Source organism: Cupressus sempervirens, chromosome 7 (genome assembly GCF_028749045.1).
Source record: "Cupressus sempervirens isolate cs-2001-9-10 chromosome 7, ASM2874904v1, whole genome shotgun sequence".
Taxonomy (NCBI): domain Eukaryota; kingdom Viridiplantae; phylum Streptophyta; class Pinopsida; order Cupressales; family Cupressaceae; genus Cupressus; species Cupressus sempervirens.
This window is the reverse complement of record NC_143124.1, coordinates 652,312,537-652,332,899: the sequence shown is the minus strand read 5'-3', so window position 1 is coordinate 652,332,899 and position 20,363 is coordinate 652,312,537. Positions and strand designations below refer to the sequence as shown.

General features: G+C 32.9%; 1 protein-coding gene across 1 annotated transcript; it reads right to left on the bottom strand.

Moving 5' to 3' along the window:
• Nucleotides 1-225: 225 nt before the first annotated feature.
• LOC149548351 (uncharacterized) lies at nucleotides 226-5,277 on the bottom strand. Its single transcript, XM_089792424.1, has 10 exons — nucleotides 4,237-5,277; nucleotides 3,848-3,913; nucleotides 3,638-3,756; nucleotides 3,289-3,546; nucleotides 3,110-3,208; nucleotides 2,280-3,005; nucleotides 1,825-2,197; nucleotides 1,593-1,676; nucleotides 1,034-1,311; nucleotides 226-947 (listed from the first exon to the last, which is right to left on the bottom strand). The coding sequence occupies exons 1-10, from the start codon at nucleotides 5,150-5,152 to the stop codon at nucleotides 627-629; spliced, it is 3,240 nt and encodes a 1,079-aa protein (XP_089648550.1). The 5' UTR covers nucleotides 5,153-5,277; the 3' UTR covers nucleotides 226-626.
• Nucleotides 5,278-20,363: the final 15,086 nt, after the last annotated feature.

Sequence of the window (20,363 nt, the reverse complement as noted above, 5' to 3'; positions counted from 1 at the left end):
TAATAGAATCTTAGTGGTTAAAGAATGAATTAAATCTCAATACTCTACACAATGAAAAACCTTCATTTTGTACTTTTTAATATATTACTTTAATACAGTTAAATATTATCATAACAAAAATATATATATTTATTCATCAATAACTAATTTCATTATATTTTTCAAATACTTGAAAAATATTATATTTTTCATAATTTCTTTTAATTTTTTAATAAAAACTGAAAAAATTATAAATAATATAATTTCATATATGAGCTATTTCAATATGCCATTTGAATGCTTGACCAATTTCTTCGAAGCTGGCAATAAAAGACTCACTCTCAACTTACACAAAATTAACTTTAATCTTCAACTTAATAAACAATCGCGATTCGGACAAATCTGAATTGATAGGCTATTTGTAAATTCGTTCACTGAGTGCCAACTTTTGGAAAGTTTAATCTATGAATAGGATTTCTTTTTATAGTAATGCTGCATGGTGAAGAAAACATGACCAAATATTAATGAACAATTTCATTCTTGATTTGATGTACAGAATAAAATGAATAATAGAAAGGGAAGAGCAGCTTCGATTTATCTTGAGGAAACGGAAAAAAGTAAAAATAAACAGGAACAATGCCTGATCTTTATGGCTGTCCAGAATGCTCAAGTGTCTCCAAAGTTTCTTGCTTAGGTAATGGCCATTGGAGATGGCCAGCTTTGCAAAAGAATCTGAACTTCTGAAAAGCTTGTATACCCTTCATTGAGACATCATAATTGTTCAATGCTGCTCTCATTCGCCGCCAAGTGCTTAGCTCATTCATTGAGACGTCATAATTGTCTATGTTTTTCTCTATATAGCTGTCCATGTATTTCTCTATATAGCTGTCTATTATTTCTCGTAATGTAGGTCCACCCGATCCAGATTCAGATTTGTTGGTCGTCAGAATGCCAATTGTATTCCATCGCTACAAAGGAAAGGAAATATGTAATTATAGGTATTTAAATTATAATCTTTGTAAGGATGTATTTATTTGGGTCTAAATTTACATACTTTTATGAGAAGGTTCGTATTGCCCTGCCATTCCCAACAAATAGAAATCCAAACGATCAACTCGACATCCCATCTAACCAAAGATTGGACTTCCCGCCTCATGAAGCAGATACACCAGACCCACCTATGATAGTAAAGCAGACATTTCCATTGTCGAGGTAGTTTCCGATATCCAGTAACCATTCTCTGAAAATAACAAAATGCATCTTGTTCTTGTGAGGTATACCTCACGAACAACATCTCCGTTATTGGAATCCGTTGACTAGAAACTGGATAACCTGCTTAAAGATGTGTTTAGTGTTTAAAACCGGTTATTTATTTGTGAATACAACAGATCAATATGTCTATTATAAATTTAATAATATCCTATGAACTTTATTTCACTTGCTTCGCCATAGTAACATTTATAAATGAGAAATCAGATAAAGCTTAAATGAAAAATCAAATTCGCTAATTTGTTCTTCGTAGGATCTTCTGTGGCTTCCGTTAAATTCTGTTAAATAAGGATCTCTGTTCACAACTCGAGAAGCGCCATTAACATCAAATTTTTGATAGTTACCTGCTACATTTGGCGGAGTGGGGCGGACGTCTATCCTTACACTGTCGCTTGTGTTTGTTTCCCCTTGAGGAACTGCTTGTGGATCTAAAAATAACAAAATTTGCCCATTTCTTAAATAGCGTCTAGTGACTCTACAGAGAAAATGTAGATGTGAAATATGTTTATTTTTCCTACCAAGTTGCTATTTAAAGGAATACATAAAACTAATCATAACTGCATTCAGTGTTGTTACCTGGTAGCAAATTTTCCGGGTTGAACATCTCATTAACATTGTATCCTATATCTGTAATTTCATTTCTTCTTTCAAACGGAGAGAAAAGAGCATCATAATCGCTATCTATTTGAGGAGCAAAATCATCATCTGGTTCTTTGACTTGTTCAGTAAGCACACCGATCTGCACTTCCAAAAACCTTCTGAATTCCTCTTGACTGGGATCAGGGAGGTCGAGTGACAGTTGAATTATCTTTTGCAGGTACTTCTCTGCTAATTCCTCATCATGCGCTCCGTGCCTTTTTTCGATCGCTTGGTTGATCATGGCTTTGTCCATGCCTACTATAACACTGATTTCGCATACGGCCAAGACAAGGTTTATTGCTGATAAAACCTGTATCACATTTAAAATTTGAAACAATTAAACCCTGACTAGTACTAAAGTTTCGGACGGAATAAATTCCCTTTGCATTTACCTGCAAAATAACAGATTCTTGACAGCGGTCAAGATCATCTAGAAACACGATGATTCTGATATCATCTTTTTCACCAGATGTACACGTAGAAGCAGGTTGTCGATTTGACATGGTCCCTCGAAAGAATTGAGGCCACGAGTACAAAATCAGGCAACAGCTAGTAATCAAGTGCCACATGGAGCTCGCAGCAGTGCATAGGGAAAATGGCTTTCTACGAATTTCTCCTTTGAGAAAATTAATGTCAGAGATCACTCTTTCCTGATACCCCAACTTGTCCGTGTGGTCAGGGAATTTCATGGAATTCATCAATTGACTACTTACTGGATTTAGAGTGGCCATCACTGATTTCCCCACCGACCAGGCCATGATGGCTACAGTCGCCGGTAATGATGCATATTTTAGCTTCACAACTTCCTTGAAATTGAATGTATCCGGTACCAGCCATAAAATCAAGGCAAATGTTCCAGTCAAGAAGATTGTGAGGACGCATGGAAAGACAACATTAATCAATATAGTTTGCTTCTGGCTTCTCCACGTGTTTCTCCAGCACGTGCTCAGCCACTGAGCTTCTGTCATTATTTCTTCCATTTCTTTAGTGATTTCGACTGCCAAACCAGCCAAAGCTTCTGACTCATTCCGATACTTCCATGCATTATACTGCACAGTTATGATAGCGGGCACTGTCGTAATGTCTTCAGAAAAATATCTTCGCTGTTCTCGAGTGAACTGAGGATAATTATTAGAAACGAGGAGGAAAATAAGAACTCGGCTTTAGTGGACTGAACGACAATATTAAAGAATACCTCTTCATCTGGACTAAAGATACTTACCATGCAACTACGGTCCATGGCAGCTAGTGATTTAAAAATGGAGCAAAAAGGGCCAGAAGGTCTATAGTATGTCAGAAATCTAACCAGAAGGTCTTCATCCTAGCAAAAACAAAGGAAATTCATTATATTGGATAGTTAAGCTGAAATACTTCTTACATTGTGAAGTTTTAAAACTTTACCTTTCCCAAACGTGGATTTTTCCTCTTTCTGCACAATATCATATTTTTGAATCTTAATGGGATAGTGTTGATCCACCCTAGGAAGTATTCGATCACATTTTCTCCATGTATTGAGGCTTTTACCCATCTCCCAATTTCCTCGTACTTTCTTTGGCCTTTCTCTGATAACATCAAATCTTGGGCTCCCTGAATTTCTGAACTTGTAAAAGTTGGCAATAGTGCAAATTGAGCTGCTGTCTTCAGTAAAATGATCTCGGTCTAATTTCGACAAAAGAAAACTCAGATTCACGAAATCCATATAGCTAAGTATTAGCATATTACATGATAAACACAAAATGAAACATTTAACCTGTGCCATTACGCTGGACTTTCCCTTTCCCCAACTATCACATATACCAATGGCAATGGGAGGCTGTACATAAGGATTCAACAGTAATGCGGCAAGACCATAAGCAAAATCAGCTCTTCCTGTAAGATTGAATATATGTTTTAGCTTTCGGGAATTTAAAATCAACAACTATACGACACTTGTCGAGAAGGGAAGATACTACTGTTTTACCAAGATAGTCGTTGCCAGATGGTTGGTCATTCGCCTGCATTGGGCTCCTCCAAATTTCTTCTTGAACTGCAAACCACATCACAATTTTCAAACAATAAGAAATTTCTTTGTTTAAATTATTAATTGGAAAAAAAATGCATGCAAGATGTCTAAATGACCTAAAAAAGCATTGCGGCGCCCTTCCATTGTTAATTTAGTAAACCACTCATAATCGTCAAGGTCATGAATATTGTCGCCTTCTCTAAGCAGTTGTTTTTTCCTTTCAGTAAGTCCATGACAAGCAGCCGTTTACAATAAATTGATGCCTTTATCAATATTGATCAACTCGTCCATTTTGCCTTTCAGAAACGATTTCAGAGGACAACCGTTTAGGACATTGTCAGCAATACCTATGCCTTCAGCCGACATCCGCAAGAAAAGCAGCTCTCTATCCTCGGATCCGCATTTCTTGAGAAGTAATTCAACCAGGGCAATTCCATCTTCTCCAGTTTTGGTCTTGACGGCGTAATGCAGGGCCGTTCTACCTTGCCAGTCACGTTCAAGAAGCGGCTCCGCTCCCCAGTGCAAGAGAAATTTAATGGTATCCACGTGTCCCCCTTCTCCGGCTTTATGGAGGGCTGTCTGTCCCTTGTAATCTGCCACCTTCACATATTTTTTTGGATGTGCAGATCGGCGGAGCAAGACATCCGATTGAAACACTTTACCCTGAGATGCAGCTAAGTGTAATGGGGTTAACCCTTTGTGATCTACCATATCATCAAGTGTGATGCCTTTTTCTTCCATCATACTTAGTATGACATGAATTGTATCTGATATATCGGATTTTCCTTCAGCTGCATCATAAAGACAGTTTCGACCTTCTCTATCTGTTATATCTATCAAATCTTCAAGATCTGCAAACACCTTATCCTGGACAGATGAATATCCCTTGAACGCTATTACATGCGCCAGAGCCATCTTTCCCTTGCGATCGCACATGGATAAAAGCCTCTTCCTATCTTGGCATTTCATTAATAGATCGATTGTATCTGCCGTCCCAAAATCATCTTCACACATAGCAGCATAATGCAAAGCTGTTTTCCCCTCCTCATCCACGTCCACTGGACTTACTCCTTTCTCCAACAGCTTTCTCACAAAATCTGCCTTCCCTTCCAATGCAAACTGACGCAAAAGCTTGGCATTGTCCACGTTATCAGAACACTTTTCAGGAGGTTCATCTAAAATTGGCAAAACCTTGGTTAGTAGTTTGATGTTCTTTTGGTCCAATGGGGTTTTCCCATTCTTGTCTTTGCAACTTTGAATCATATGAATTATCTCTTGATCAGATGTATTCCTCCCTATGAGCACGTCAATAATTCATCCTTGTTTTCCTCGACTGCATAGTGCAGGGGAAGTCGATCACAATTGTCTTTCGCATCTGCTTTTGCCTCGTAATCAAGAAGTAAAACGCCCATTTGCCGTTGCCCTTGAGAAGATGCGAGATGAAGAACGCTCTTCCCTCCTCCATCCCGTGCATTGACCAACCGTTCTTTATCACACCTGGCTAGCAGAATGTTTAGCACCTTGTCTATTTTACTCTCCTCCTTAATACGGACGAAGGCAACATGTAAAGCTGTCTGATTCTCTTGATTTTGGCTCAAAGCATCAGCGCCACAGTTTAACATCTTGTTGATGATAACAACATTCCCGTCGCCCGCAGCCAAGTGTAGAACATTATCAAGAATATTGAAGTTTCTATCGCAAGGGACCGTCGACGTTAATTCTTCAAGCATTATATGTTCCCCATGTTTCTCCTTAAATAAAAGGCTATAACTGGAAATGGATTTATGCGTATACTGAAGAATGGAAGTAGCAAGGATGAAATTCCAGTGGCTCTTAGTCACTTTAGCTTGGGAACTCTTCTCTTTCGACTTATGTATCAGAGCTTCAAAACTTAAAGCTGTATATATCCTCAAAATCTCGGTAGAAAACTGATCCCACATAACATTCCATTGGGCATCTACCGAGTCTGTATGAGATTCAAAAACCCGAATCCAGTATTTACCTACGGACTGATATGCCACTGCTAAATGATTATGAAAGTTGGGGCCCAAGAGTTCCTTATGAGATTCCGTCAGTTTGTCCCAACAGGATGTCCTCCAAAGGTCAGATAGCACATCTTTAATTGTACGTAGCGTAAGCTTTGCCTTGCGTGCCTTCACGCTGATAGAGGTCTCCCCAAGCTTTCTGGCTAAATCATTTATCAAATTGTTCAGTTGTTTCATCTCTTTGACGGCTTTTGCATTGTTGAGTGCTATCATCCCATCTCCCACATCTCTTAGGTCCATAGTTTCTGTTTTATCCCACGAGTTGAGAAGCCAATATAAAACTTCATAATTCCAATCTTCGCAACATAGAAGCAATGCAACTTGCTTTCCTTCTTCGGTAAGATTGACACACTCGTAGTGTTCCCTTCTTGAATCACCTGATTCCCTTCTTGAATCATCTGAAAATTATAGTCCGGACCACTTATCCATCCATCAAGAAGACGCGCTCTTTCTTTACCCTTCAGAAGACCTTGCTTTTTAATGTTCTCGATATTCTCTGTTACTTCTTGAAATGTTGCTAAACGCCATCCTTGAGGAGTTGTGTAGCTCCTATCAACCTTCTCGAAAAGCATACTTGTGTGCATGGAACTCATTTCTGTAATCTGGTGGCCACCTTTCCTTTCTGCAACAAAGAATCTTTCTTAAGCATAACAAGAGCCGAAATTGAAGTTCGTGTCTCTTAGAATCTAAGCTATCTTTCTTGACTTCCAGAGATTGGGAGGTTGGAATGAGAATCTATAATTGATGACATTTTTCAGATAAAAATATTTTATATACAGAATTATTCAAGAGATTGGTCTGTCCGACTCTATCCAAAGTTTTAAATTCGATTCTGAATCCTACGCAATCACTCGAGAATAGATCAATTTCGAATTATATATCATTCAAAAATTAACTTTGTAGTTATCTAATTTAATTTTCAAAATATAATTAAGAGTATGATTAAGAAGTGGTAGAAAATAAAAATATTTATGATATTTTGTTGAAGGAGGCAGATGAAAGGATATCACATTATGTCTAATGTCTATTTATTTATTACTAAAAGCTCTTGACAAGCTGGAGTACTACATGCCTTTTAGCAGAGTTCAGAGTTTAAACAAATTAAAATAAAGATTCCACAATATTATTAGAGTACTATTTAATAGAGTATACAATAACTATAATATCTTATAGATCACAATATCTTGAGTTACATAAAATTATTAATCTTAGTTGTTCAAGTTAAACAATATATAATTTTTTAAACTATTTTATGTTTTTATATTGTACAATTCAATAAAATATGGAGTCTTGATCCTTATATTTGGCTTCTCTGTAGTTAAAGAGTATTGTAGATCTAATAATTAGTTTAAAGAGTTTTTAATTCAAACTTGATCTTGAATGCAATGAAAATTAGTGTATTGACGAATACATTGTTAATAAAATATTTCACAGTATTGCGGTAGTACAATTCCTTGTACCAATCTAGATCATCAACTATTCAAGTGGAGTAGTACTAGGATGGGTGGCCTCTCGGAAGTCCCTGATGCTAAGTGTTGCATTTACTAGCATAAATATAAGATGATGAATGTGATTTATAATAATATGAATAAATTTTATATAAGATTATAATTTTAGAAAAAAGAAATGATATATTTTTTTAAAAATGTGTCAGAAGGGAGTCACTAATCTTTTTGTTTCCATGAGTTTTCTTTTGTATTCACTAAGAGAAAAACTTGATGGGGGAGAAAGAATAGTAGGATTACATTTTAAAATAAATTTGATTTTATGTTTCTTTAAATTATAATATAAAAAATATAAGAAATATTTAGTCTTTAAAAATCGAAGAAAATAATTTTAAAAGCTAAAATGTATCACTTCTTAAAAGAATAGATTCAACTATTTTTTTAATTACTTTTAAACTAATAAAATAATTTCTTAAGAAATCTATAAACATAAAAAATTTGACAAATTGTTTGAATTTAAGAAAAATAATCTAATTTTATGTTATAGTTTCTTTAAAATATAAGAAAATACAACATAATAAAAATATTACTTTTTTTTAATTTACTTAAATATAGATAATCTATCTTATTTATTTATTTAAATATGGTTTTTTTTTATATCATCATTTTAATTATAATAGAATTCAACATTTTGATTCCTTTCAAACAATAATTAGATTTCTCAAATACAAATTAATCTAATCAATATATTTGAAGTTAGAACTCTTTCAATCTTTCTAATTTAGCAAAAAATATTAAATTTGATATTCTTATTATAAAATTTCAATTAGTAAATATAATAATAATAATAATTTACAAAGGATTGTTTAAATCCCACTAATTAAGTATGAAACAAATATTCTCTCTTCCAGAGGTATTATAAATTTTAAACATTTTTTGATAGGTGTAAGTCAGTCATTTGAGATTCTCTAATTGTGTGCATAGAGATTAGTTGGAGAAGAAAACCTTAAGTTCTATGTAATTTATGCGATATGATAAAAACTTTGTAGACAAGAAGCAAAGACACATAATTTAAGAAAGCAATAAATCAATGAATGGGGAAGAGAATATCATTTTGGACAACAAGAAAACATTTTAATTCCTTCTAGATAACAATTAACTTAAAAAAAATAGAAAATGTTAGCGTAAAAACCACCACTTGCTGAGTAAAAATTGGAAGAGCACCAAAAATAAGCAGAAACTCTTCACCCAACTTTCACTCTCCTCCCTCAAATTTCTCTGCAATGCTTCTACTCTAGGTAGCATTGATTTTTATAGAAAAATTTCCAAAAACCCCTGCTATCTTATCAAAAGATATGTTCCAGAAAACTTTTTTGATGTAAATTAAAAATGCATCCTTATCTCATAAAATGAATGTGGCAGTTTGTCTCTCCACAAATTTTCTTTATTTTTTATTTTCAGAAAAGTACTTGAACCCCAGGAAATTCTAATTCAACCAATCAGAAACTAAGAATTTGTATTTAATGATTAATTTTTAAATACAACTTTTTTTAATTCTAGAAGATGACATGAAGTTAGGAAAAAATTAATTGAATTTTGGGTCCACTAAAAAGATTAGTTCCTTGCCTTATAAAGTAGGGAGTAATAAAGCAATAATGGATCTTTGAAAGAAAAATCTAATATATGTCCTAAATGAGAGATTCTTTAAATAGTAAAGATGTAATTACAAGCATAAGATTGTATGCAAGATGCTAATCCTATCTAACACAACCAATGCATGCAAGAGAAAACATCAAATTATAAGAGAATGAAATAATAAAGGAATAATGGATCTTTGAGAAAAAATCCAATATATTCCCTAAATGAGAGATTCTTTATAGTAGAGATGTACCTACAAGCATAAGATTGTATGCAAAATGCTAATCCCTATCCAATACAATGAATGCATTCAAGAGAAAACATCAAATTATAAGAGAATGTTAGTTCATAGAGGATATTGGAAAAAAGAAGAGAAGAAGAATGACATTATACCTCCCTAAGTGGTTTTGATTTATATTAGACATGTGATTTCAAGAAAACATAAGATTGCACTTTAGATGTTAGTCTGCAAGTAATCACAATAAATGGATGCAAGAAAACATGTCATCATATAAAAGGAAAACAAGTCATATGGAGAAAATAAATCCTATGCTATAGATAGAAAATAGGAAATAGAGCCCTTGCCCCTAGGTGAAAAGACAAGAAAAATGACTACTGTGTTAGTCACAAAGTAGACCAATGTGCCCCTACAAGATAGGCTAACAATGTCACATAGCTAGGAGCAACATAATAGGAATGTGGATGTATCAAGTAAAATGATCATGAAAAAAGATACTATTCAACATTGTGAATCATAAAAAATATAACATAAGAAATGAATTGAAAAAAAGTTTGCAGTATAGAAGAAGAGAAGCACTCAATATGCATGCACTCATCAAATAAAGGTGTTGGATGCACAAATTCAATAATAGAGAATGTTGGTGTAGAAAGCATGATTCATGGATCCTGCCTTTACCTTGCGTCAGAACTAGATGTAATTTTTTTTTTGAATTTTCAAAATGCAAATGTATGAAATGCAATCTATATGAAAACAATACAAAAGGAAATCTAAATAGCATTAAAGAAAACAGTAGCATACAAAATACATACATAAAACACCTAATGTAAAGAAGAAAACAAGAGAGATCAAAAGATGTAACTCCAAAATCCATAAGAAGGGGGAAAGAAGTTGGGTTCACCAAAGTGTTTAATGGTGAAGCCGATGCAAAATAAGAGAGAAAGATTTTAACTCCAAGAGAAGTGGGTAAGACATCGGGTTCACCATAATTTTAGTGGTAAAATAAAAGTTCTCTAATGGGATGTAGGCCTCCTCATTACTCACTAAGCCATTCAAATATGTCTGTGAGGGAAAGAGGGAATCTCCTAATATGACCCCTTTTTAAATCTAAATTAGATCAACAAGACCCAAAAGAGAAAGGGTGTCAATTCTAAATTTAAATTGTACTTAGAAGGAATACAATATTAGGAAATAAACTCTTAAACCCATGTGTGATAATATGTATAAAAAACTAAACTAAATGATTAAAGAATGTAGATCCAGATGTTAAACTAATACATGCAACCCAATTAAGATTTAGATTTAAATCAAGAGTATGAAAGGAAATGAAATATGAAAGACTCACCTTAAAATACACAATGGAGGATCTATTTAAGTTCTAAACATAGTAGACAAGTCTCTAATCTGTAAGTTCATATCTTATACATGCGTTTCATTTGTTTCTTGATCAGTTTAGTTGTTTAGTTGTCTCAATGCTTTAATGTACATGTTGTGAATAAATCTATAATAACTTGTCAAAAATATCTATTTTGATTCACCCCATCCCTTCTTAGAATAGCCACTACTTCCAATAGTTCAATACAATCTCTCGAATGTCTTACTAAAACACAAAATAAATATGCTTTATAAAATGGTCAGAATCTACTATACTCCACTCTACAACACATTCTTGTCTGGTGTTGCTCATTCACAGACATGCAACAAAATACCACTCCTTCCTCAAACAAACTTACCAAACCTGCCCTATATCAAACCTTTCCCACACAGGGAAAATTATCCCCTAAAATCTCCCCTATCAAACTTAGCCCCAATAATAAATGCTACGCATGTATACTTCTAGAAACAAAGTCAGAAAAAGAAAATTGTAGCCCCCACTCCCTGGAGTCTCCAAATGGTTATGTAACCTCTAAAAGGCAACTGAAATGGATTATTAAAAGCCTCCCTCCTCTTACTAAACACGACTTATTTATTTTCTTAAATTTAAACTCTTCTTAATTTGAATTTATAATTTTGACTACCTCTAAAGTGGATGCTTTCCATAATAATACACAATTTTTGCTAGTTTTGTGTCAACTATAAATTATGCCTACATCTAAAAGCTAATGTTCGAATATTATAATCTAGACTGAATTCTTTATTTTTTTGAAAAATGTAAAATGTTCAAATAATAGACAAATGCAGAACAAAATCTACAATCAGTTTTAGAATTATCATATTTTAAAAAAAAATCTAAATATAAAATGGATGTTCTACTTTTAAATCTACTAAAGTCTTTCTTAGTCAAACAAATTGACTTGTTACTACATTTGTTACACTATGTACTCAACCTCAACAATTATAGGTTACTTCATAGAAATTCACAAAATTGCTCTTCAAAAATTTGAACAAATATTCCAATATATTATTAGAATATTCAATAAACTGAAACTCATTTGTTGCAATGCACAAAATATAGAAACCATGATAAACACCACCTCTAAACTATAATAGTAATTAAGAAATAAAATCTAATATTAAAGATTAAAATAACTAGTAGTCGCATGCTTTTGTACATGTTGTGCAAGTTGAAGATTAAAACATAGATATGAAATTTACAATATTTCAAAAAAAAAAATTGCTTAAGAAACATGTTCAATAATTTCAAGATTTTATAATTAAATTCAATTTATCAAATATGAAAAAAATAATCATTTAAAAAATCTTATCAAAAAATCTATTACAAAAAATTAATAAGAGAAATATTAAAAAATAGTATGAAAAAATCATGACATCTCTAACAAATATTCCATTGACTAAATAAATTATAAAAATTGAATCTATATATATATATATATATATAAAGAAAAACTAATATAAAATAAAAAAAATTTTAAAATTAAAATCTAAATCAATTTAAAAAATTAAAAGTTAAATAAATAGAGATCACAATATAAGCTGCTAAAATGTGGAGATCAGAAATAATTTTTTAAACAAAATAAATAAGAAAAGAAAAATAATAGTTAAAAGGTGATATTTAAAATATAATCTTATGTGAACAAATTAGATTATTAATAATTTAATTTAAATAACATAATATTTACTAAAATCTTTTAAATAGATTAATAAATATTTATTTATTTAAATTAAATTTATCAAATATGAAAAAATAAATTTAAAAACATTTATCAAAAAATTTATTATGTAAAATTTATAAGAGAACTACAAAAAAAACATGTCTAACAAATATTCTAACTAAATAAATTATAGAAACTAAAAAATAGTATTTAAAAAAAAAAAGAAACTAGTATAAAAAAATTTACAATAATTTAAAAACTAAAATTTAAATCAATTTTAAATATAAAAAATTAAATGAATAGAGATCAAAATATGAACTAATGTGGAGATCACAACTGATAAATAGAAAAAGAAAAACAATAGTTAAAAGTGAAGATAACAACTAATAACTATCAAAATAAGAGATAAAAGTGGAGTAAGATAAAAAAAAATTTGCTCGGTAAATAATTAGTAGGAAGGATTTGCAAATTTTCGACAAAATAGAGAACTTTTTCATCAAAAATTAAAATTTTGAGAACAAAGTTCCCACAAGTAGCCTATTGACTAAATAATTTTTTTAAAAATTATTTAAATCTAGTAGTCGCATGCTTTTGTACATGTAAGGAGTGCACCAATAGGAGATGAGATTTAAGAGAAAAATGTAAAATGGACATTAAATAATTTAAATATAATTTTTTTAAAAATGAAAATGAAAAAAAAAAAAAGTTGATGATTAAAACATAGATATAAAATTTACAATATTTAAGAAATTTGAATATTTCATAAGAAACATGTTCAATATTTTTGAGATTTTACAATTAAATTTAATTTATCAAATATGAAAAAAATCATTAAAAAAAATTCATTGAAAAATTTATTACGAAAAATTAATTAGAAAAATACAAAAAAATATATATGAAAAATAGCGACATCTCTAACAAATATTCTATTGACTAAATAAATTATAGAAATTGAAAAAGCAATATTTAAAGAAAAAACTAAACTAATATTAAAAATATTTAAAGTAATTTAAAAACTAAAACCTAAATCAACTTAAAAAATCAAAAGTTTAATAAATAGATATCACAACATAATCTAATGTGAAGATCACAAGTAATTATTTTTTAAATAAATAAAAAAATAAAAACAATAGTTAAAAGTGGATATTTAAAATATAATCTTATGTGAACAAATTACATTATTAATAATTTTTAATTTAAATAACATAATATTTACTAAATTTTTAAAAATAGATTAATATTATTTATTTAAATTAAATTTATCAAATATGAAAAAAAATCATTTTAAAAAAGTCATCAAAAAATCTATTATGAAAAGTTAATAAGAGAAATACAAAAAATAAAATGTCTAACAAATATTCTATTGACTAAATAAATTATAAATATTTAAAAATAATATTTAAAGAAAAATTAAACTAATAAAAAAAAATTAATGCAATCAAAATCAAAATCAAAAATCAAAATAATTAAAAAACTAAAATCTAAATCAATTTTAAAAATCAAAAGTTAAATGAATAGATCATAACATGAATTGATGTGGAGAGCCAAATTCACAACTTTCCTGGACAACTTGCAAATTTTCCAAATAGCTTATCAGTTAAATAATAAGTAATAATAAATTATTATATTTTTACTTTTACAAATTTTAAATATTTTAAATTGTTAGAATATTAAAGTTAAAATTGTTCTATTCTAATCGGTTCGATTTACTAATGTGGAGGATATATAAAGGGTTTTGGTCACATAGTCGGCAAAATTGATAGCTTTAATTCGGCCATAGGGTTTTATAGAGTGCGCTACAAAGACGGGGATGCAGAAGAGCTGGATTTGAAAGAGGTGTAAGGGGTTTAATCGTTTGTAGAAAGATTGAAGCAACTGGCTATGGGGATACGCATAAGAGGGCCGCTTACTTGGTCATCCACGGGAGACTCTTCCTGACGCATCAGTGTAAAACCGCTTCCTCTTTGTTTGACTTACACCCCCATTTATCGATCCTTCAAAGACTGTTGAAACATCAGTCGTCTTATCTTAATAATAACTCTTTTTCAAACATCTGAATGAATTTTGTTATTTGCATTACACACTAACCTTACAAACTTTTAAAGAAAAACACAAATCAATTAGTAAACTTGACAAGCTCGTTAGGCTCTTACCGTATACAACTCCTCCGAGGACTGAGATTATAATTAAGTGCGGGAGTTGAATCTAGCAATTTCGAGCTTAACAGGAGGATGAAAGATTAAAACATTCAGATTACCCTCCCTTTACAGAAATAGACAGGGGAATGCAGATAGATTTACTAGAACACGATTAAGTATGAATTTTATCATAGCTCTTATCGGATTTCTTCACAATTAAATTAACAAAGTTAAAATGATAATTGATGAGCATAAAAGGAGTAATTTTTTACCATAAAATCTGTCCCATTTGCCGTGTAAAATCAGTGAAAATCAGAAAATGGAGAATACATAAATTCTGTCGGACGGCTGTAAGCGCATCATGAATGCGACAAGAAGTTAACCAGACTGGAGGGATTAAGAAACTTAACATGTCCGGCTTAAACTATTATAAACAAAAGTGGGGTCCTTTTCCCCTGACTTCGAAATTTGTGTATAGATTTACAGCGTGGCACGGCTTGTGGAGCAGACACGCCTTCCATTGCGTAAGTTCGATGTTGGAAACGGCTGTAAAGCGGTCTTAGGGTGCGGCCCATGGAGGGGGCACTGGCTAACCTGGTCATAGCCAGTTCCGTCAGTTCCGTCACTCCCAACTTCCGTCTCTCCGTCCAAATTCTCTCTTCATTTTCTTCGGCAACAGTAAAAGTAAAACTACTTTTTCTTTTCTGTATGAGTTCATTCTTTTCAATATACTTCGTCTACAGTAAAAGCAAAACTACTTTTTCTTTTTCTGAACGAGTTCATTCTACAGTAAAAGTAAAACTACATTTTCTTTTCTGAACGAGTTCATTCTTTTCAATATACGAGATGTTGAGATGCTTCCTTTTCTATTTCTCTCTCTCTCTATTTCTAGCCTATTTCTTACAACCTTCTCTATGAAACTAAGGACTTTGACTTTTGGGTCACGGATGAACTGATGAGTTAAGGTCAATCTCAACCTTGACCTAGGTCAATGACAACCTCAACCCTAACCTAGGGTAGAGTCAACCTTGTCCCTAACCTCAGGTCTCATTTTCAAATTCTGGGAGTTTTGGGATCTCGGGCTTCAGAAAGATTCTTTTCCCACTTTCGGGTTGGCTATTTTGAGTTTTATAATGGTAGAATCTTAAATTACATTTAATTTAGGTCCATATCTAGGGGTTAAGGTTAATTGGAATTTAATACTCCTATGTCAGCCTTATCTAGGAGTTTGTGCCCTAGATCACTATATAAGGAGCCTTCTCCTCTCATTTTCTCTAACCTAAGAACGCATAAGAAGACACATTAAGATATTGGATGATCTATGAATGACTACTATCTATGAGTAACTACCTACATTTCAAGTGAGAAAGCATTCTATCATTCAAGCATTCAAGATTTACATTGAAGATCAAGGAATGAAGCATTCAAGCCTTTGTAGGGATTCGGTTCAAGCATTAAAGATTTATCATTTAAACCCTAAATCTAGCCATCATGGTGGTGTGATCTTTCTTCAGGATCGTTTGTTCATCTTCAAGATCTATTCATTCTTCTATCAAGGTGGATTCCAAGCATACAACCATGGAGGTTTTGATTTACATTTGTTAATGTTATGTTCAAGCTTTCATATCAATATACTTGTTTATATTTCAAATACAATTGCATATCTATTGAGTGTCATAGCTTCATTGTTAGATTTACTTCTACTACTTGCTAGCATTCTCTATTTTCAATTATATTATGAAGGTTGATTCCAAACTAGGGTTTGACCAAGGCAAACCCCTCATCCAAACAAAAAAACCATTTTTCTTGCAAATATAGGTGTGGAACAACGAATTCAAGAGAAAATTTGGAAACCCTTTTCGTCAAACTTGCGACATCTATGAACAAAATTTTTGTTAGAGTAGTGTAGATGAAGATCAACTTTTTGCCGTACAATTGTGCCCTAGGGTAAGATTGTGGCTCACTATCAGGGTCAAGGTTGACCTCCCTTCAAAAGGACAAAAGATTTATGGGTTTTCTCCATTTCAACATTTCTAGTCTGAAATAGGTTGTAGAATTCTCTGAAACTGTACACAGACACTAGAAATTAGCGTTTTATAGATTTATCCTACTTCAAGGTTAGTATTTTTATTTTATCTATTTCAAGATTTAAGCACATACTTCTCATAATAGAAAGACCATTGAACCCCCTTTCTCCCTATTCTCCATCACATGATCCATTTCTTCATTGATCACTTTCTTGTGCTTAATCAATTTGGATCATTCCTTTTGGAAATTAGGGTTAAGAAATGAAACCTTATTTTCTTTCTATTCAGTAACATACCCATGCCTTCCATATTTCTTCTTGTTGTGGTTGCATCCTTATCCAAAAGAAACTACAAAACTTTCTATCACAATTTACCAATCCCAATCAATAAACACAAATTATCTTTCTACCTGAAATAAAATCTTGCCCACTTCTATCAACTTATGTAACTAGCACAACTATGCTATCCAATATGATGCAATCCTTCTCTAATACCAAATATGATGCAATTATGGAGGTGTTCTTGGTTGTTATTATCAAATTCTAGAGCTAGGTGTCTTCCAAGCCTTCCAACATATTACAATTAGTCCCTTAGGACTCTTCCAAGTTAGAGATTAGGTGGTTGGCCTTTTCCTCAGGTCACACTCACCTCTTCCAAATATCTCTACCCAATCTCCACAATACCCAAACAACTATCTCTCACCCCACACTACACCCCCACTACCTTACCCCCTCCAGGATCTTTCACAACACCATACCCCAAATTGCTTCCAGAGGCTTAACTCATTACCAATAAAATGACTTCAAATAGTCATAAGGTTCTAGACACCTTAGTGGCTTCAAAATACTAATTCTCACAAATAGACCTAATGAGGGCTCTTCCTTGTAGCCCTACCTTGGGATTTAGGTAAGAAATCAAAATCTTACAAAAATCTACCAAAACTAAAGGTAGATTCAGACACCCAATATTGAACTCTATCAAATTCCAAAAGCTTAGGTTCTAACTTGTTCATTAAGGCATATAACTCGTAGGCCCTAATCTAGGCTAATAGGCCTTAAGAACATACTCAAACTATAAACTATCAAAATCCTCAAAAACTTGAACAAAAAAACTTCAATCCACCATTACCTTGTCAAAACCTTTCAGACTATTGATTTTCAGGCTCCTAGTGATTGAGGAGATAACCAAACCTTCAAACCCTTATCTCAATGAGGGTTTTATTGCTAAATGTAGTGACTGACTCCCAAATCCAATATCTCACCTTTTATTCTCTTCCAAATTGTTCTTTAACATCCCATGAATGTATACAAACTTTCAATCACCTATGCAAACCCTAACCAAGCCTTTGTCACAATTTTCCAAAATGTTGATTTATTGTCTTTGCATGCAACAACAAATAACATGTTGATTCTCGACCAACTCCATGGTATAGAATAGGGTTATGTTGTGGATCATTAAAATGGTAATCTAAAACACTAAAGGAAAACCTTTACAACTTCCTTGATTTCACACAATGAAACATGCAGACAATATGTTCAGTGTAATCTAAAACTGTGTAGTATTTACTATCAAAATACATAATAATAAGGGCTTGGTAACAACTTAATGACATTAGGCACATCAACATTAGTTCTAAGATTCATTCCACCATGTAGGAAACTTGAGAATCACCATAGCCACCAAGTAAAGGAGAAGATATTAAGACTATATTTATGATGCAAGAGCATCCTGGGTTTCCTTGTAATCTTGCACTTTTGTTCATTCTGCCAGTTGTTGCCAAGTAACCAGTTTCTAGTTGATGCCAAGTGACCAGTTTCCAGTTGGTGCCGAGTGCCAATTTCTAGTTGATGCTGAGTGACCAGTTTCCAATTGGTGTCGAGTGCCAATTTTCAGTTGATGCCGAGTGACCAGTTTTCAGTTGGTGCCGAGTGCCAGTTTCTAGTTGATGCCGAGTGACCAATTTCCAGTTGGTGCCGAGTGCCAATTTTCTAGTGGGTGTTGAGTTATCTAGTGTGTGCTGAGTTGTTTGTGTTTTTGGTTCTTAGTAGGAGCCAACCTGCGTATTTAATTTTGATCATGAATTTAATGATAGGATCTTGTGTCGGCCTTTCTATTATGTAATATTCTAGAATCTTCTGTAAGCCATTTTGGTAAGTATAAATAGAGAGTTTAGGCTTAGAGTTAAGAAAGATTTTGGGAGAATTTAGAAAGAATAGGATATGAGGCTGAAAATGTGAATTTGAAGCTGGATCGTGGATCTGGAAGTTGTATTTTATATCTAGTCGTAACCCAGAAGGCCTTACAACTGGGCATGTATGAAGATATTTTGATGAATCAATAAAGTCTTTCTTTCTTCTCCTCTTTTGGTTGTTGTCCACTTGTGTTTTCTTCTGTTGTGTTAACTCTTGCAAGGTGGTTTGGATAGCTAGGTGAGCCCTTGGCTCTAGTTATTCCTCCTCTTGCCTGCATCAGTTGGTATCAGAGCTTGAGGTTCATCCTTGTGGAGATTGGATCGTGTAGAACCCTTATTTGGATTTGGTTGTAGGGTGGCAGATCTGTGGATTTGGCCTATAACTTGTAGAGGGTTACGATCTTGCAGGAACCTGATTTGTAAAGATGGTTCGTGGTAGAGGAAATAATGTTGATAATGCTATATTGGATTAGTTGAGAAAAATTGCAGCCAGATTAGATGTTGTGGAGACAACCCAGAGGAGAGGAGCACATCTTGATGATGTAAGTGATGATGAAGCAGTAGCACCAAACCCTAATCAAGAACCTGAAGAAGAGCAAGATGAAGCAAGATTGTTGAGAGTATTGTCTAGAGAGAATTCAAAACCTACTATAGAAGTTGTTCCTTATGATGGAAAATTGGATACCAATACTGTGCTAGATTGGATCTCTGATATGGAGAAGTTCTTTGAGTATGAAAACACTCCTGATCATAGAAAGGTGAAGATTGCAGTCACTAGGCTGAAAGGTCATGCATCACTATGGTGGGAGCACTTGCAAACTGATAGACAAAGGAGAGGAAAGGAGAAGATCACAACTTGGCCAAAGATGGTGAACAAGGTAAAGAACAAATTCCTTCTTGCTGATTACCAAGTTAGCTTGTTGATAAAGATGCAAAATTTGAAGCAAAAAGACATGACTGTGAAAGAGTATACTGAGGAATTCTATAGATTGGACATCAGATTTGGACATGTGGACGATGATGTTGAGAAAATTGTAGGTACATTAATGGATTGAGATCTGGAATACAAGATGAAATAAGTTTTTTGAAGCTGGAAAGTGTTGAAGAAGCATATCAATATGCCTTGAAAGCTGAGGAGATCTTGACAAAGAAGCATGAACAAAGACAGAGAGGTAGAGGTGGTAGATTCCAGAGAGGCAGTGGTAGATCTTATGGAGAAAGTGGAAAATTTGACAGTTCTGTGCAAGATAAAGACAAATCTAAATGGAAGAATGATGACAAAGGCAAGACTGAATGGAAAAGTGGTGATTCTTACCGAGGAGGCACTAATTCTTACCGAGGAAGAGGTAATTCTTATTCTAGAGGTGGATTTCATGGTAATTGTTTTAGATGTGGCAAAGAAGGGCATAGATCCTTTGAATGTAGATCTTTTGAAGGTGGGCAGAATAATAGAAATGTTGTGATTCAAGAAGACATTGAGAGTTCACCAAGTGGACCTAAGGCTGGAGAAAATTTGATGGTGAGAAGAACCTTATGTAATAAGGGAGGTGATGAGGAACCTGTTTTAAGGAGAAGTCTTTTCAAGACAAGATGTAAGATGGCTAGAAAATACTATAAAGTGATCATTAACAGTGGAAGTTCTAAAAATCTGGCATCAGAAGAGCTGGTTACAAAGTTGCAGTTGCAGAGGCTGAAACAT